Here is an 18,376-nt window from a genome sequence, read left to right on the forward strand (position 1 = left end):
TTAGAAACAAACATATACAAAATATATACGAAGTATTTTTTCTATAAGAGAAATAATGTCCTCATTGGAAAAACGTTAAAAAATATGCCCTAATTTAGATGTTCCGAATTTGGATGCATGTAACTTTTTATAGGGATCAGGGCCATGTTCCACAAAACAACTTATCAAATTGCATTTTTTGGCAAAGTGATAAGTGTTTCTGTTCCACAGTATTTTTTGCAAATCTCACTTTGCATTAAGCAAATGTTTGCAAAGACTTTGCTCTCTTTGCATTGCTAAATAGCACTTGTTAAAATGAGCCGCAACCGCAGTGTATCATGTGATTATAGAAAAAAAGAAACTATCAATTTGCTAGTTTTCACAACAAAAAAGTATGTATTTTTTTTATAAAATTATTTTAAATATTTAGAACATAAATTAGTTAAACTGGCTGCCTGGAAGGAAGTTTGGAAAAAGCCGAATTCTTGTAAATCGGTCCAAAAAACATGGCCCTATACGAGGCGCAGTTTGTTTGGACTCTGGAAGAGTTGAATATTGGTAAGTTTTTAAAGTTAGTTTAATATAAAGATAGGAATTTTAAAAATAGTTTGTAAATATCGAGCATTTTTGTTTTTCGAATTCTATTTTAGAATTTATAAATACATAAGCATGCAGTTTTATTAAAATTACACAGGGTTAACGAAGAACTTGTAAACATTTACAATAATATGGTAAATAATTATTTTGAAGGTTTTTCTAACCTTCTAATTTTTATTTAAATGTTTGTTTAAATTATTCAAAATGTTGTATATTTATTCATGTTTTAACATATCAAAAATGTCTATACTATGTATAATTAAAGGAATTTGTCAAAATCTTTAATATCTGTTCCAATACTAGTCAGAAAAAAATACTAATTATATATAAATTTTGAAGGATTTCCTGAAAATATTGAAAATTTGGCATGTAGTTTTAAGCATGATACAATAATTGTAGAAGGTAGAATCACTAGGTAGAGTTTTCAATATTTACACCTATAACGTCAAACTTTGATGTTGATTTTTTTCATATTTTCTTTTGTTTGACGTTACAAGAATTGTATAATTGAGAATTTATTTTCAACTGAGTGTACCTTATATTGTTGTGTCATGGTTTTAAGTACACATAGATTTCTAATAAAGATTGGTTATTAATTTATTTTTTTTTTAATATTTTCAAAAAGTTTTACTTGTTGTTCATTACAGCAGCTACACTTGAATCTAAACTAATTTATTTTCGCTCATGCTAACTTACGACATATATTTTAAACTATCTTTAAGTCGTAAAAAATAAATAAATACAAAATTTTTAAATGCATACAAATTCTACAAAATTAGAAAAAATGTTTTATAAAATTAAATGAGGTTTTTTACGAAAAAGAAATTCTAGGATCTACAATATTCTTAAGGTATTATTCATAATCAAACGCCCAAAAATATTAGTCTAACACCCAATTTAAAACATACCAATTGACTCAGAATCTCTTTCTGAGTCGATTAAAGAATGTCCGTCCGTCTGGCTGGCCTGGCTGTCCATATAAACCTTGTGCGTAAAGTACAGATCGAAATTTTTAAGATATTTCGATCAAATTTGGTACATACATTTTTTACAGCCCAAGGCATATTAAAACTGACTGAAATCAGTCCATTATTTCACCTAGCCCCAATACAAATTTCCTCCCGAAATTGGACTTTATCGGTCATAACTATATAATTCATATCTACACAAATTTCGCTTCAAATAATTTTTATATTAACGGTAGTCATGTCACCTAATTTTATGATAATCGGTCCATTATTAGTCATATCTCCCATATAAATCCTGCTTCCGAAAACCACTTTAACGAGCATTAATCTGTTGGTTTCCACATAAAATTCAACAGAAATAAGTTTCATATAGACATAAATCACACGACCTAATTTCATGGTGATCGGTCCATAATTAGTCATAGCTCCAATATAATGCCAACAAAATCATTCACGAAAATAAGTTATTGAAATTAAAAAAAAATATTTTACTCAGTGTAGGGTATTATATGTTCGGGCTTGACCGACATCATTAACTTATTCTGTTTTTATGATCATTGTAGCCCAAAAACCATTTTAGTACAACATCTTAATAGATTTGAATATCATAAAGAATTTCTGTTTTTTATTATGGAACCGATGATTCGTATGATTCAAAAGAGAAAAAAGTGGTTAGCAACACCTTGATCATTGGTAGGCAAAAAGAGGCATTTAATTTGTGTGCTTTTTTTGGTAAATAATAAAATATCTACAACAACATCAAGCAACTGAATGAAATGTGTGTATTTTTATGCTCTATTACGCTCTTTTGTTTACATTCGGCTTGTTTGACGAAAATCATCGTAACCTGAACAATATGAACGCCTACCATGGCCTTGATACTTAGTTCTCATTTAAACTTATACATACAGTGGTGGCCAGGAATTTAAGACAAAAATTGTTTGCTAAATTCCACGTGATTGTCAATTATTTTTTCAAATATTTCCACAAATATGTATGCATGAGGACTGTTTTAACACACAAGTGTGTTTTATTCGACTGTGTCAATTCATACATATTCACCACGAACACATAAAATTTGTCTACAACTTGACCAAAAAAAAAATTTTTTAAATAAACATATTTTCTCACATTTATATCATTATAATTTCATTATTATAAAATATTCGGACCAAATTTCGTATTTTTAGTTCCATTAGTTTCGCTCATATCATGTTATTAACAGCGGATGTTCGCTGAGGTGGGTCAACATATTTCCACATATCTTTGTCCATATATGTTTTACCGATTTTTCCAAACATTTTTTAGAAACTAGAAACATTAATAATAAATTTCATACCCTTAGAGGTCCTTTTATTTTGGCTCTATCGCACTTAAAATTCAGTTGATGAAAAAAATTCAAGTATTTGTCTTAAATTGGTGGCCACCACTGTATATTCGACTTTGGCGAATCTTTTACAAACTCATTGTGGTCCGTTTTTTTGTGAACATTTTCTAATATCCCAACTTAAATAACATTTTAATGTCTTGTCTAAACACTATCCCAATGTAGATCAGTCTATTATCGATAAATCGACGTTGTAAAGTATTTTTAAATCCAAAAATATTTTTAATAAATCGATTTAGTCTTGGTTTTTTCAGCCGATATAGTGGACCAATTTGGCTGACTCCTCAAATTACCTGGTGGCTTCGGAAAACCCATTCATATGGAATCAGAATATATATTTATGTGATTGCAAATGATAATTGTGATTATTATCCATGGTGAAAGGTATAAAACTGTATATAGACTATAAATAAAGCACAGTTGGCTTCCATATCACAGGATGTTTGAAAGGATATTTTGCCGGTAATCAAGCTGCTATTTAGGTGAGTAAACACCAGAGAATTATTTGATTTTTTAAGACAATGAAATATATAAAATTCATTCATCGATTAGGCCGAATATTAGGTTCGGTTATGATAAAAAGCTTCGATATTGGTGTTTTATATGTATCTTATGTGGTAATTTTATGCAGTTCATATGACTCATTTCAAACATCTAGGCAGGTTTAATGGACACCTTGAAAAAACTATATATTTTGAAACTAATAGAAGATATACATATGTAGGGATTATTAAAAATTTGACTAGCTATGTATATTAAGAAATATATATCAATCAATTTATCTACCACTAATAAATTACATTAACTACGTTTTATATCAAATCTTATAAATATTTATACATACAACGCTGAAACGATGCAAGACAGTCAAAAACTTCAAATTTTGAGTTATGACAGTCTGGCACCAAGTTAGCACTATGTTGTATGTACTTAAGTATATATTACTTACTAAGTAAAACAGTATTTATATTAATCTATATGTAATTAAGGAATATAATTTTGAATACATCTGTATATAAAAATATGTTTACAGATACATATTATATAAATTTAATATTTAGATACTTATGATTTACATGAAATTACACAATATTTGATTTTTTTTTTATCTGTTAACTCCAAAATGTTAACTACTCGTATAGTAGTATGTAATACTATGTATCTAGTTATTATATGAAGAGGTAGTTAGTTTACGGATTAATATTATTATTATGTTCGGTTAAAATGAAGCGCTATAACAAAAATTGATTACAATATAAAAAGGTTTTCACTAATTCGATTATAGTTTGGCAAACGTTTACATTTTGTTATGTTGTTATATTCTCAATACCTCACGTGTTTGCAATTCCCAAAGAGCTTCATTTATTAATACCAGTTCGGTGATATTCTGTTAGAAATTCGTGAATTTAATATTTATAGTTTATAATAATAAAATAAATAGGTCACAATATAGGATTTATGGGGGGCAGGACAACATACATTTGTTTATATTGAGATTGTTATTATGGTCATTTATATTTTACAAATGAAAAATATTAGTTTACATAGTGTTGACATTTTCAAGTAAGGCGAATAAAAGTAATTGTTATTTAAATACTATGAATACTTACCGCATTCTCGCGGCGATCGTAAACAGGCATCGAAATGGTGGTCATAAAATGATAATCGTCCGATTCGGTAGGTTGATCCCAGGCCTAAAAATAAAGATGTGAGTTTAACAATTAAACGATTTCTTCTTAAAAGTACGATATTAAGTAACATATCTCAAACTGTTAATTGCCTTTTATATTTTGGTTTGTAAATTCAAGTTTTTAACCAATAAAGAGACAAATTTTAACTAAAACTCCGAATCGGCATTTTAATTATCAAGTTTTCTTTTGAAATTTTGAAAAAAATATTTTCCATACGACTAAATACCTAGTATCATAGAGAACATACAGCGGAAACTCGAAAAAAACTCAAACAAAAAAATTACTCAAAAAAGTTACACATACGAGTGTTGTTTTTGTTTTCACATAGTTTGTTTTACTAATACATTCTCACCACTTAGGTTTCTGACAACTGAGTTAGGTCTTTGACAGGAGCGTTTCCGCTCTATGTGTTTTCTCTATGTCTGCTTTTACACAGGGCAATTTTTCTTGCGCAAGTCTAGAGTTTATAGGAGAGAGAGGCAAGAAGAAAGAAGAGGGGTACACACTTGCTTGTACTGGCAAGTCTCTTCAATTCTCTTTTGTTTTCTCATTTTCAATATGGCGTCTATTAGGTTTTGACATACAAAATTGCTCACAGACTTGCTGTGTGTAAACAGACGAGCAAGTTTAAAAGGGAATCGACGAGACTTGCTTCAAGTAAACTTGCCCTGTGTAAAAGCAGACTATGCCTAGTATTATATCGAGCCCTTAGCACCAAATTTCGTAAGCGACAAAACACAAATTTTACAGGAGAAGGTTTTTTTGATTATTTTGAAATTTATACATCGAATTAAAAATGTTATGATGCGATATAATATAAATTCGTTCAAGCTATTTGTCTATTTTTCAAAAATATTTACATACATATAACTTTTGACAATTAAAATTTTATGGAATACTTTATTGAAAAATATGACAAAAAAAGTTTTTTATTGAATTATTCCAAGATACAAATTTTTCGAATTGAAATTAAATTTTTATTTATGAATAGTTTTTAATGAAATTTCACAGTTGTGTAGATTTTTCTACTTAAAATTGAAAAACAAAAACAAATTTTGAAATTTATTTACAATAATCCCGCAATTCCCAAAAATGTGTTGAAAAATTCCAAAAATAGGAATTTTTAGTTTTTTTGGCTATAATATCCATAGCAGGGTCGGGGTTATCGGAATCCTTTACAAAATAATTAGAAACATATTGGGCCACCTAAAATTGGTTACTTTATTTTCATATCGAATATGCGATTTGAGAATTTTTGCCCTAAAGTTTAATTTTACATAAAAAATAGGTGTTTTTTGAATGGAACTGGTCTCCTCGGTAACAACAATTTTTAAATATTTTTTCATTTATAATATTTTATGAAAACTTAGCTTTCAGAAAGTATAAATTCCTTATACATCTTCTTAGAAATTTTTTGCGATAACTTAAAAAGAAAAAAAGTTATTTTTCCCAAAAAATTAGCGAAAAATCGCATTTTTAAAATTCAAACGCATATAACTTTGGACTTAGTTATTATTTTTAACAATTCTTTTTCTGTTCGACACATACATAAGTTGTTAGTCCAATAAAGGAAAACTGAAGAAAATTGGGAAATATTTGGATTCGCTGTTATCAAAAAACTGGAGTAGGGTCGGTAAAAATGTTGAAAATTTAATTTTCAAATGCGAATATCTCCTAAGCTATAAGAGAACCCTTGGTTGAGCCCCTTGTGACCCCATGAGGTCCAAACTCAAAGCTTAATTAAACTCGCCAACACTTCTTTGCGCATGTGAAATTTCATTCAAAACAATTTAACCATTTAGAAGTTACAGATTTTCCCTCTTTTTTTCTATACCACTGTGTATCGCTTACGCTAAAATTCGTTTACTGTAAAATGTAGACATTGACTTACAATAAAATCTTACCCCCTATAATTTTGAAGTTATTAACAAGTTTGATATTCTGATTACGCTAAAACATCAGTCGGTCCATAAAATTTTAATTTGTGCAATAAAAAAAATTTAAAATGTAGCTTACGATAATTTGGCACTAAGGGCTCGATATGTTTGTGTATATCTATCGTATATCTAAGAAAAAATTTCAGATTTTTATTAAATTTTCTATGTGCGAGGCGACTAAATTCGGGTGGTCGGTTTCAAATCATATTCCGCAAACACAAATCTACTCAGAAATACCATAGCTTTGTGTAAAATTTCTGCGTTTAATAGGACAATATCACTCTGATAAATAAATGAATACTATATCGCTCATTTGCTGCAACAACGTCACAATTCAAAAAAAGTCGTTTCGAGAAAAACGGCTTTGAATGTTTTATGACATTCAGAAATAAAACCAGATTTAAATAGTAGATATTAATATCTTTCTAATCTGTATTTAACCCAAATTTTTACTTGTCAAATATACGAGAAAACATGAAATTTTGACGTTTACAACGAAAAAACACTCTCATACAAAAAATAATTGACTCTTTTTTAAAACTGATTAAACTATATGAAATACTAAAGAACGGTGCATATTACTCAGTTCAAAACACCCGGATTTTGAGTTATAACGTTGTTGAAAAAAGGACTTAAAATGGAGCAACTTCCATAAAAATAAAATTCAAACTAACTTTATAAAATCCTAAGGGGATTTGTCAATTAGTCTACTTTAACTTCCCCTTGGATTCATTGACGCTAAATATGACCATTTGGTAATCGTTAAAAAGACAATTATCAGTAAAGTAATTTTTTTTTTTAAATTATTTTACCTTAAGTATATTTAGACACTTACCTTTTTCATACGTCTGTATTCGCGTCGTCTCACTTCATCTGGATCTAACATACGGAAACTTACTTTACGATATTCTAAAATATTTTCCTTTTGATCTGCATTTTGCTCTAACTGCCATAAATAATCTGACATTTCCATATCCTTAAATACACATATACATTTAAAAATTTTACATAATAACAATTTAAAGGTGAATTTACAGAAAATGCAATTATTTTACAGCCTCTTTAAACATCAGTATGTTCAAGTGGACTAGCACAAACAGATATGGAGTTTATTCTTACCACAACATCAGCATATACTTGTGTCCATACCACTGGATGATCATGTCTACCCAATACTAATGGTCTAGCCATTACTGGTATATAATTCAAAACCATTTCACGCACTTCCGCCGTATCGCTCAGGTGCACATAGTAGCCCTGATTGGCACATGCCATCCATTTAATATCCTTAACATCCGCCACCTCTTTGCCAATTAAATACGTAAAGACGCGCACCGGTTTATAGGGTAAATTTTGCCAATTGTATATTTCGAAGATCTCTTCATAACTAAATGGTGCACCATCACTGACAATCATGATTGCCTGATTGCACTGGGCACCATGTTGTTCCGTTTTAAATTGTTCCAAAACCTCAAAGGCTTTTGTCAATGCAGCGGAGAAATTGGCGATCGACACGGTTTTAACTAACTCAATTCCCTCTTTAAGCTCTCGAATGTTACCAAGATTTGCCTTATATACATATTGAATTATGTATGTATTTACACATATACATTTATGTATGTGGGAGTGTGTATATATTTGTATATAAAATATTTATATTTGTGTACCAATTGTTTTTTCGTATAAGGTCAAATATTCAAAGCAGGTTTGGCGGTGGGTGAGTTTATTATTAATTGAGTTTTAATTAGTTAATTAAACAAACAAAATAAGTATTTGTTATTAATAAAATTGTTGCACAATTACATCGTGTTAAAAACGTAAAACAGTTAAAACAAATAATTATTTACTAAAATTATAATGTTAGTTAGTTAGTTAAGATCATTGTTATAGTCGAGATGAGTGGGATTTGCCGCCATTGACGTGTGATCTTTCATTGTGTCTCTCTATTATTGCTTTGTCGTTTCTTAATTCAAAATAATATTCTCATAACTAGAAGTGGTAAATGGTTTTCAAAAATATCGAAAAATAAAAAAAAAGTTAGTAATGGTCAGACCAAATAAGAAAATTGTACAGAACTCGGGTTGGCAATGTGGTATGAAGCTATAAATATGTAAATCTTTAGATAAAGGTCATTATGGGAGTACATTATAATCGGTTTGAAATTATTGTTCACATGCCGTTTTGCGCTTAGATATAGTATTTTGAAATTGAAGTCATAAGAAAGGTTTGTTTAAAAGGTGGAAAACTGAATATATCAGTGATAATTTAAGAAATACGTAACTTGTGTTGCAAAACAAACGACAAAAACGCGGTTATTAAAAATAGAAAATAGTACAAAGATTATTTTGTGAGTGTAGATGAATTAAAAAATTTAATTGATAAAAAGTAACAAGCAGTGAACAATAATTTCTTCTTAATTTTTCCATGACTTAATATTTGCAGACAATCTTTTATATTTGTTTTAACAATCTGTGGGGAAAAAATTAATTTTATATAAAATAAGTTTTTCTCAACAACTGTTTTTTTTTTAAATACACTGATTTTGTTAACCCCCTCAAAATAAAGCTTGTTTTGTTTTAGGATGTCTCCCAAAATATTTTGGGTCCAGTGATAACCGTTCGTGAGTTGGACCATTTTCAAAAAAAAAGTTTTTTTTTTGTTTTTGAAAATATTAGTAATTTCTCCCAAAAGAAAATATATAATATCGGGATGCATGCGGCTCTTCCAGCCAACTCTATCAACCTTATCGCGAATCAATATTTCACATGAAATATGTTCCCTTTTCCCACTTTTCGTTCATTGGGAAATTTTTAGATGGAATTTTGTAAACAATAAACAGCTGTTACGAACAAAATCAACTATTGTGAATTAAAAGTTCAGGGGAATATCACGATAGCAATTTTCACTTCGAGGGAAATGGATAATTCATGGGAACATAAATTTCACATGTATTTCATGATAGGGGTGTATATTTTTGCCTTGTCCAAGCTTACCCTTAATATGGAGATATTCCATAATTTATATACATATCGCTCATTTGCTGCAACAAAGTCATAACTTAAATCCATGGTTTTTGAACTGAGTAATACAAAACATGCGCCGTTCTATAATATTTCATATAATGTTATCAGTTTTCATAAAAGTCAATTATTTTTTGTGTGAGAGTGTTTTTTTGTGGTAAACATCAAAATTAAAATTCATATTTTCTCGTATATTTGACGAGTAAAAATTTGTGTTAAATACAGATAAGAAAGGTATTAATATCTACTATTTAAAAGGTTTAGGTTTTATTTCTGAAATCGCATGATTTGTTGAAATTTTTTTTAAAGAAATAGTAAAATGTCTTAAAACGTTAAAAGCCGTTTTTCTCGAAACAACTTTTTTTGAATTATGACGTTGTTGCAGCAAATGAGCGATATGTATATGTCTTTTTAAGGATTTTTTATGAAAATGTTTATTATTTTGAAAGTAAATTGAAATATTTAAAAATTTACTTGATTTAAGAAATATGTATTTAGTTTGATAATTTATTTTTCAATATTCAATATTGCGGCTGGATGAACCCTTTCAAATAATCAGGCCTGTCACAGAATTCCATTCCGATCGAAAGTGGAATTAATTCCGTAATTTGCTTCTACACGAAAAGTAAAACGAACATTTCTTTCGGAATGAAACCACTTACAGTTTTCAAAGTGGAATTGATATTTGTTTGTAATTATTTGTTTTTCTTAAAATTTTAATAAATTTCTGTACCAAAAACTTCACTTTTGTTTTAATATAAACAAAAGTGAAATACAGGATTATTAAATATTTTTGGAATTAATAAATTACACGGAATCTGAAGAACCTAAAACGAAATCGATCGGAATAAAAACTATGGAATTGAAACCATTCCGAACGGAATGTGTGACATGCCTGAATACCCCAAAAAATGTTTTTTTTTTGAAAATGTTCCACCTCTTGAACGGTTATCACTAGAACTTAAATATTTTGGGAGACATCCTAAAACAAATCAATTTATTTTTTTCTCTTCATATGAAGAAGTGATTCGCTCTAACTTATATACAAGTATTATCTATAAACTTAAGAGCTGTCCAACTATAACAATGATATTTCATACGAATGAGATAAATACCCTCACAAAAATTTATTAATTTAAATACGGGTTAACTATTTGGTCTTCGTTAACTATTTAAATAGCGTTAATAAGACTATTTCTTAAATACAACTCGATATACATACATACTTAGATTGGGTATATAAAACACTAAGGGACCTAATTCTATATAGCTACCAAATAATGAAATTCTACATTAGAATGTCCCGAAGAACAAATTTTGTATGAATACCTCTCAAACGATGCATTATGAGCCGAATATTGGAAAAATCAAAAAATTTATAAGGTTTTCCAACTATTAAGATCATGATATCAGTACAATTTATTCAAAAAATGTTTCGTAAAAATGTTCCAAATTTGTTTACACGATTTTAAAAACAATCAGCCTAACTACAAAAGCCTTAAAGTCGATTTTAAGTCCATAAATTTGACTATTATTTTAAATTTCGTACCATAAACCCAATGTGAAATACAATTTAAAATGTTGTTTTAATATTTCAAAAAAAGCTTTTTGTTTTGAACCAAAGTATACTTTTGAACTTTTATGTATATTTTGTTTTTTTAATTTTTTAAAATTTCTTTTTTTATTTATGTACATTCATTGAAAAATATTTGCAATTATTTGAATGTATAATATAATGTTGGAAAATGTTATGAAGCTTTTTTCAAATAAAAACAAAAGTTCTATTTTAAAATAAAGTCGACTTTAACAACAATTAACTTTAAAATTTCTTTCATTTCTTTCAACCGAACTTCAGTTGCGTCGCTAGAGAGCAACCACAAATTTCTGGTTGCCAATTTGGCTGCCAGTTGCCATCTGTAATACCATTTAGGCAACTTACAACGCAACTGATGTTCGGTTGTCATCATTATTACCATTAGATCAATCTGTAGTCATTTCAAAAGTCTAGTTATAATCCTAGTTAAGGACTATCTTCTTTACTCACCACTATATCTTAAAAGTTACTTTGAAAATAATTTTATATTAAGCAAATGTTCTCTGATAAAGTGATATCATGCTTTTTTATAAGGTTTTTTATTAGTGATCACAATGGTGTAATTATTTTGTTAAAATTTCAAATCCTTAACTTGCACTTCTGTGGCTAAAACTACTGATTTTGAGCGGCATTTATTTCTAGTAATAACTTTTGAAAGCATACTTTACCATTCGATTCAACGCGAAAACAGTAAGCATTTTTTTCAAGTAATTAAAAAAATTATGATTATAAGTTTGAGTGTTATATTCGGCTATGCCAAATCTTGTATACCCGCCATACATATTTTTCTGCTATAGGGTTTATATGGGAGTTAGGGTCAATTATGGACCGATCCTCACAAAAGTTGGTAGAAAGATTTAGGTTCATATACAATTTTTTTATGTTCAATTTCATCACCATATTAATTATTATAAAACAATTATGAATGTTCAAGTCATTTTCTAAGGTGACAAATGTTGCCCGATTTACGTCATACTTTACAATGTAATTTCAGAGTACTTAAAACTAATGTTATCAGGATCAATCAACATATTAAAGATTGTTCAAACTGTATTCCGGGGGGACATTTGTAAATCATGGACCGATATTGCACATTTTCAATACCAAACAAACCTTATCAACAGAGAGTATTTCAGACAGCTAGCTCCTTTCGTTTGGGCCCTATCGAGTTTTCAAAAGACGGACGGACATGGCAGATATTAACACGTTTAATTAATATTTAATAAAATGGTCCTATTCTAATAGTGCCAAAACAAGGATTATTATACCCTTCGCCATGAGTGGCTAGGGTATATATAAGTTTGTAATTCCGTTTGTAATTTCTACATTTTTCATTTGCGACCCCACAAAGTATATATATTCTGGATCGTTATAGATAGCGAAGTCGATATAGCCATGTCCGCCTGTATGTTGAAATCAACTTTCCGTAGCCCCCAAATAACTTAAATAAATGATTCATACATTAATATGTCGGGAATTCTTCCGGCTCGGTTGCTATTTAAAATCGACAAAATCGGCCCATAAATGGATAGATATTTCAAATTCCATTACAACGATGTATATAAGGCTATAGTAAGTTGGACCTACAATGGGTCAAAATCGGGAAAAATATTTTTTAACCCGAATTTTTTTTTTCATTCAAAATTTTTTTTGTCAAAAATTATTTTTCCAAAAAAAATTAAAAACAATTTGGAAAAAAAATTTTAATTTTGTTTAAATAAAAATATTTAAAAAAAAATATATTTTTATGTATAATTTGGTGAATATATAAGATTCGGCACAGCCGAATATAGATTTCTTATTTGTTTTTCCTACATTTATGTACCTATGGAATCGTATGGTAAAGTTACTCTGTAGAAAAATTTCGTTTAAAATCAATGGTTTCAGCTGCAGATAAAGGGGTATCAATTTTAACAAAAAAGTTCATAATCAATATTTTGAACCAAGGCCTAGTATGTAATTTATGTATGTATATCGAGTAGTGATGCTATGTATTTCTGTGTTTTAATCTAAGCAGGATAATATATAGTATGTGTGTATTTATATAAATTTGTTTTTTTTATAAAAAAAGTACTTTTATTTAGTACGCATTATCTGAATAAATGTTTGATTTTAATAGATAATGTGAACTAAATAAAATGCTAAGAAATTAGGAAAAGTGTAGGTCTGCATGTGAATAATTCATCAGATACCAAACTATTATGGTGAACTAAAAAGCGTTTAAATGAAAGCGTGTTCTTAAGTACATTTATATTCTATAAGTTGAGGATATTTTTAGTTTCTTCTAAGCATTTACTTGTACTTAAGTAAACGGCTCATTGGGTATAAATTAAAAATTGTGTGTAATATATAATGGTGATTAATTAATTAATTAAAATAAAGAAGGAAGTTTGAAAATTAAACATACATAATATAAGTAATTAACTAAGTAATGAAACTATATAAATATAGAAATGGTAAGAGACAAATAATACACAATAATAATAATAATAGTAATAAAAAAAATTGATATATACTTGAACAAGAGTATCCTCAAAACATCCAACAACAGGCTTAACTTTATCGCTAAAGGTGAAGATGTTCACAAAGTCATTTGTACCTAATGTATCGAGTATCGTATTTACAACATGCTTTGCGATATCTAGCCTCTGCCCAGTCATAGAGCCTGATCCATCCAATAGGATAATGACATCCTTTGGACTTGTCGCCGCTTCCATAAACCATGAACGTAACCGGCAATCGTATAGATCAACCGGATCCGCTTTCCATTTCGATGCCGGGAATTGACGCATAAAGCCGGTCGAACTACCAAAAAATTGCCACGACAGTGTTGGATCTTTTTTATAATTGTCTCGAAATATTTGATCCAAATTCTCTGACCATTCAATGGCTTTAATCGTATCCGATGCTAAATTTTTATCGTTTATTTGTTTTTGTTATTTTTTTCATAATGTTTCAGTAGGAATAATTAAGCCAATTTGAATTTTGATCAGTTAATTTTTTGTTTGTTTTGTAATTTTCGAATCGGATCAGATGTATGTATGTTTGTTTGTGTATGTGTGTTTATGTTAATATGAAAAAATATAAAAAAAAGTTAAAAATATATAATTATATGATGGTTTTCGTAATTTGTTTTTAAAGTTTTGTTCTTAAATAAACTTGTGTTTAGCATTAAAATTAAAATAACAAAAAGGTGGTTAGTAAAAGCATTTAGAAGCCATACTATGCGTGTTGGACTTTTAACAAAATTATTTACACAATCAACTTTACGCCTGCTCATTTCTGTGTGTTCGAGATGTTAAAATGATTCATAAAATCAACATCTACGAGTATTCATCTATTAGGTACTTAGTTCTTAATGGCCATAAACATGTTTGCGCAATATTTTTTGTTAAAAATCTTTATAATACTCCGGGTGAATTTAATATTTTTATTTTTTTAAATATTTCGAAACGTGTGCTTTTAGCATCGGCATAAGTGTGGGAAATGAAAACGTTTTTAAACGGGAAATTTAAAAGAAATGGAACAAAAAAATTCAAACCTCTATCGTAAACATTCGTCGGCACATGCACTGAGCTAACACTCATATTGATAGGTGTATTAAAAAATTCAGCTTTGGGTGTTAGAACAATCTCTTTTGGTTGAACGAAAATTTTTGGTCCCCCCGCATCTTCTAGATCTCTTGGAGGCGCTGTGGGTATTGGTTCGTGGGGTTCAATCATTTCTTTAGCATTATAATATGAAAAATTTTTATCGGGCTTTTCACTTTGATATGTTAAGGCGGTATTTTCGGCAGTATCCATTATTCGCTAAATTTTCAAATTAACAAATTATTATTTATGATTTTCAAGTATGTATGTAAATATGTAGTTGTTTGTGGACATCTAATTCAAAATTGTTAAACTATTTATTTCAAAATCATGGTTAAGTTACATATGTATTTGATTATTTTTTTACTTACGCGCACAGCACTTATTTTTGAATCCATCATTGTTTTAATTTCATTAGCCATATTGTCTACTATTTTAGCTCCCGCTCTTGAAACAACTTGGGCTTGTTTAAAACTCTAAAATATAAATATAATAAAATATATTAACAATTATTATTATAAATATAAATATTTTAAAAACATTTATTAGTTAAGAATTAATTAATGTTTAATAATACAACAATAACAATCTAAACATAGTTACAAGCTGTTCGTTTACCTGCTAATTTTACTATTTTCCAATATTTTGTAATGAAATTTTTCAAAGCTACTAATAATATTAAGAAGTGGTCGAATTGTCGATAAAAATAAATGAATTTTTAGAACCTTTATTCTTCTGAATTCTATAATATTTGGTATACATATTTTCAATGGCCAAAGTTTTTAAAGGTTCATATTTTTAAATAGATTCAAAATACCTATAGTAATACAATACACAGCATAAGAAGGATATCCCGAAAGTGCTTGTTAAAGTGATTTTCGGAAGCGGGCCTTATATGGGAGCTATGACTAATTAAGTACCGATCATCATAAAATTTCGTGACATAACTTCCGTATATATAGAACTTATTTGGAGCGAAATTGGTTTAGATACCTAAAGTTATGACCGATAAAGTCCAATATCGGGAGGACATTTTTATGGCGGCTAGGTGAAATAGTGAACTGATTTAAGCCAGTTTCAATAAGATTCGTTATTGGGCTGAAAATAATGTATGTACCAAATTTGATCGAAATATCTTCAAAATTGCGACCCTTACTTTGCGCACAATGGTGGTGGAGGGTATAAAAAGGGGGAAATAAATCTGTTACTACTAAACGGTTAGTCCAGTTTGAATGAAATTTCACATGCGCAAAGAGGAAGTGCTGTCAAGTTTAAGTTTTGATTTTGCACCTCATGGGCCACGATCCTAATTCTTCGTTTTTGAACCGATTTCCATCAATTAGTAGGTATCAATTATCTTTTATAACTTAGGAGATATTCGCATTTGAATATTAAATTTTCATAATTTTTACCCACCCTACTCCAGTTTTTTTTATAACAGCGGGTCCAAATATTTGCCGGTTTTCTCCAACGAATGTATTTGTGAAATAAAAAAATAATTATTTCGAAAAATAATTACTGAGTCCAAATTTATATGCATTTGAATTTAAAAAATAAATTAAAAAATAATGTTGATTCCGAGGGTACCAGGTCCATCCAAAAATCGCCTATTAAAATATAGTAACCCATTTTAGATGGCCCAATATGTACATATTTAATTATTTTGTGAAGGGTTCTGATTTTCGAATTTTTTCATTTAAAATATTTGATGTAATGTTAACTTTTCAAAAAGTATAAACTCCTTACATATCTTAAAAATGTTTTAGATAAATTAGATTAAAACATCTAAAAAAAACTAGCGAAAAATGGATTTTTAAATTTTTTAAATTCAAATGCATATAACTTTGGACTCAGTTATTATTATACTTTTCTTTCTGTTTTTATTTGACAAATACATTTATTTTTAGTCCAATGAAGGAAGTATGTATGAATGTGACAATAAAATATGTTTCTGATATAGTTGTTATATCCTCACAAAAGTTGCTAGAATGATTTAGGTTCATATAAAACTTGTTTATGTCCAATTTCATCATTAGACAATTTTGAATGTTCAAATCAGGATTGGGGACATTAGTATGGGAGTCCGTACAAGGTGGAACAGTATGGTTGGGATGATTCAGTAATTTCTTAAACCAAAAAACGCAATAAAAAATAGGTTATAAAGAACTTATAAAATAGTATTCAATATAAATAAAAGTATTGTTGGACATTTTGTCTATTCTCGGAATAAATTATTCTATTTACAAAAAATTAAATCAAATGTTATCATTTTCAGCACCATATGCTATATTTGTGTAATGGTATGTTAATAATGAGAAAATACTCTCTTTAAATTAACCTACTTTCAAGTACAACTAAAATAATTGGGTAAAAATCAATATATGATGTTCCAGCAATAAACTAAAGGTATTTATTATATATTTAGTAAAAAATTATACACATACCTCTTGAACCTCTTTGCGACGTGTTATAAAATCACCCAAATGAAACAGTTCCATGCCCAGTTTATCTGCCCACGAATGTACTCTGAAAATTTGATAAGATTCTTTTGTTTGTAAGAAAATACCATAAAATTCGTTGAGATATGGAGGAATTATATTTACAAGTTGTAATTGATTTTTTCACCAGGCACTAAGTTGGCACCATTTGGATAAAGCACAAAGAAACAGCATAGAACTTTAAATAATATGGATTTTAAATTTCTCAACAACATTTTGCTTATTTTATTTTAAACTAATAAAAACAATAATTTAAGGAAATTTCCTTTTAGAATATTAATCACGAAACAAAAATCAGGCAATCGTCATATCACTTCTTTGATTTCGAATGTTGTGCGTTTTGAGATGAATATTTGGTTAATCTTTATTTTGAATATTACTGGTTTTTCAAAATATTTATATTTAATGGAAATTTGTATTTATTTTATAATTAATATTTATTTAATAACAAGTTTTCAATTTATTTTTATTTTTTGGAAAAGTAGTGCTGCTCGTTGAAAATTTTGTTCTGTATCTATACTGTCAGTTTTAGAAGAACATTTTTGGAATTTGTAGCAAATTGATGAGTTCATCAATACCATTGCATGTGTTACAAAGAGACCTCTATGGGTATGTAATTTTCATATAGTCTTTACTCTTCTAAAACTCTAGTACGCAGACGTTAGATAATTTGACGCATGTCATGTTATATTGTTTATGTTTACATTCTGCACGTGTACCGGCACTTGGTAGCATACAACAGGAATTTGTTTACATTCTCTTTGTAAATAATAACAAAAGCTGGAGTTGGCGCATTCACTTTGTTTACGTCTGTTTTCATTGACGGCATTCCAATAAATTATTTGTGAATGAAGTTTGTTGTCATAGAATACTACAACAGTTTTTTAGCACTTGTTGTTTTATCACTGGAATTTTACCGTGTAACATACGTTTAAGTATCGATGTCCCTAATGTAGGTCACTCAATGTTCATGACACTAAATTCGAACTAGAAAGTCAACAAATTACTATGTTTAATAAAAGTATGGTAAAAAAAAACAACGAAAAGACTTGTTGTCGGTCAAGTCCTTTCATAGTTTACTCTACACAATTCTATTTACCTAATGAAACTTTTTT

General features: G+C 28.7%; 1 protein-coding gene across 2 annotated transcripts in view; it reads right to left on the reverse strand.

Annotated features, from left to right (window-relative positions):
• The window catches only part of stj (straightjacket), a 33,101-nt gene extending 15,341 nt beyond the window's left edge, over window positions 1-17,760 (reverse strand). The window contains exons 1-8 of one of the 2 annotated variants that reach the window (XM_065504521.1): window positions 17,367-17,760; window positions 17,208-17,289; window positions 15,135-15,239; window positions 14,715-14,982; window positions 13,690-14,081; window positions 7,679-8,128; window positions 7,395-7,535; window positions 4,542-4,625 (exon numbers count right to left, since the gene is read on the reverse strand). In XM_065504521.1, coding sequence (XP_065360593.1) covers window positions 4,542-4,625; window positions 7,395-7,535; window positions 7,679-8,128; window positions 13,690-14,081; window positions 14,715-14,982; window positions 15,135-15,239; window positions 17,208-17,289; window positions 17,367-17,476 — 1,632 coding nt within the window. In that variant the 5' untranslated portion in view covers window positions 17,477-17,760. The remainder of the gene's footprint in view (window positions 1-4,541; window positions 4,626-7,394; window positions 7,536-7,678; window positions 8,129-13,689; window positions 14,082-14,714; window positions 14,983-15,134; window positions 15,240-17,207; window positions 17,290-17,366) is intronic. The other variant, XM_065504522.1, reaches the window with a different exon arrangement.
• Window positions 17,761-18,376: the final 616 nt, after the last annotated feature.

The sequence above is a fragment of the Calliphora vicina genome, chromosome 3, assembly GCF_958450345.1.
Source record: "Calliphora vicina chromosome 3, idCalVici1.1, whole genome shotgun sequence".
Classification (NCBI taxonomy): Eukaryota; Metazoa; Arthropoda; class Insecta; order Diptera; family Calliphoridae; genus Calliphora; species Calliphora vicina.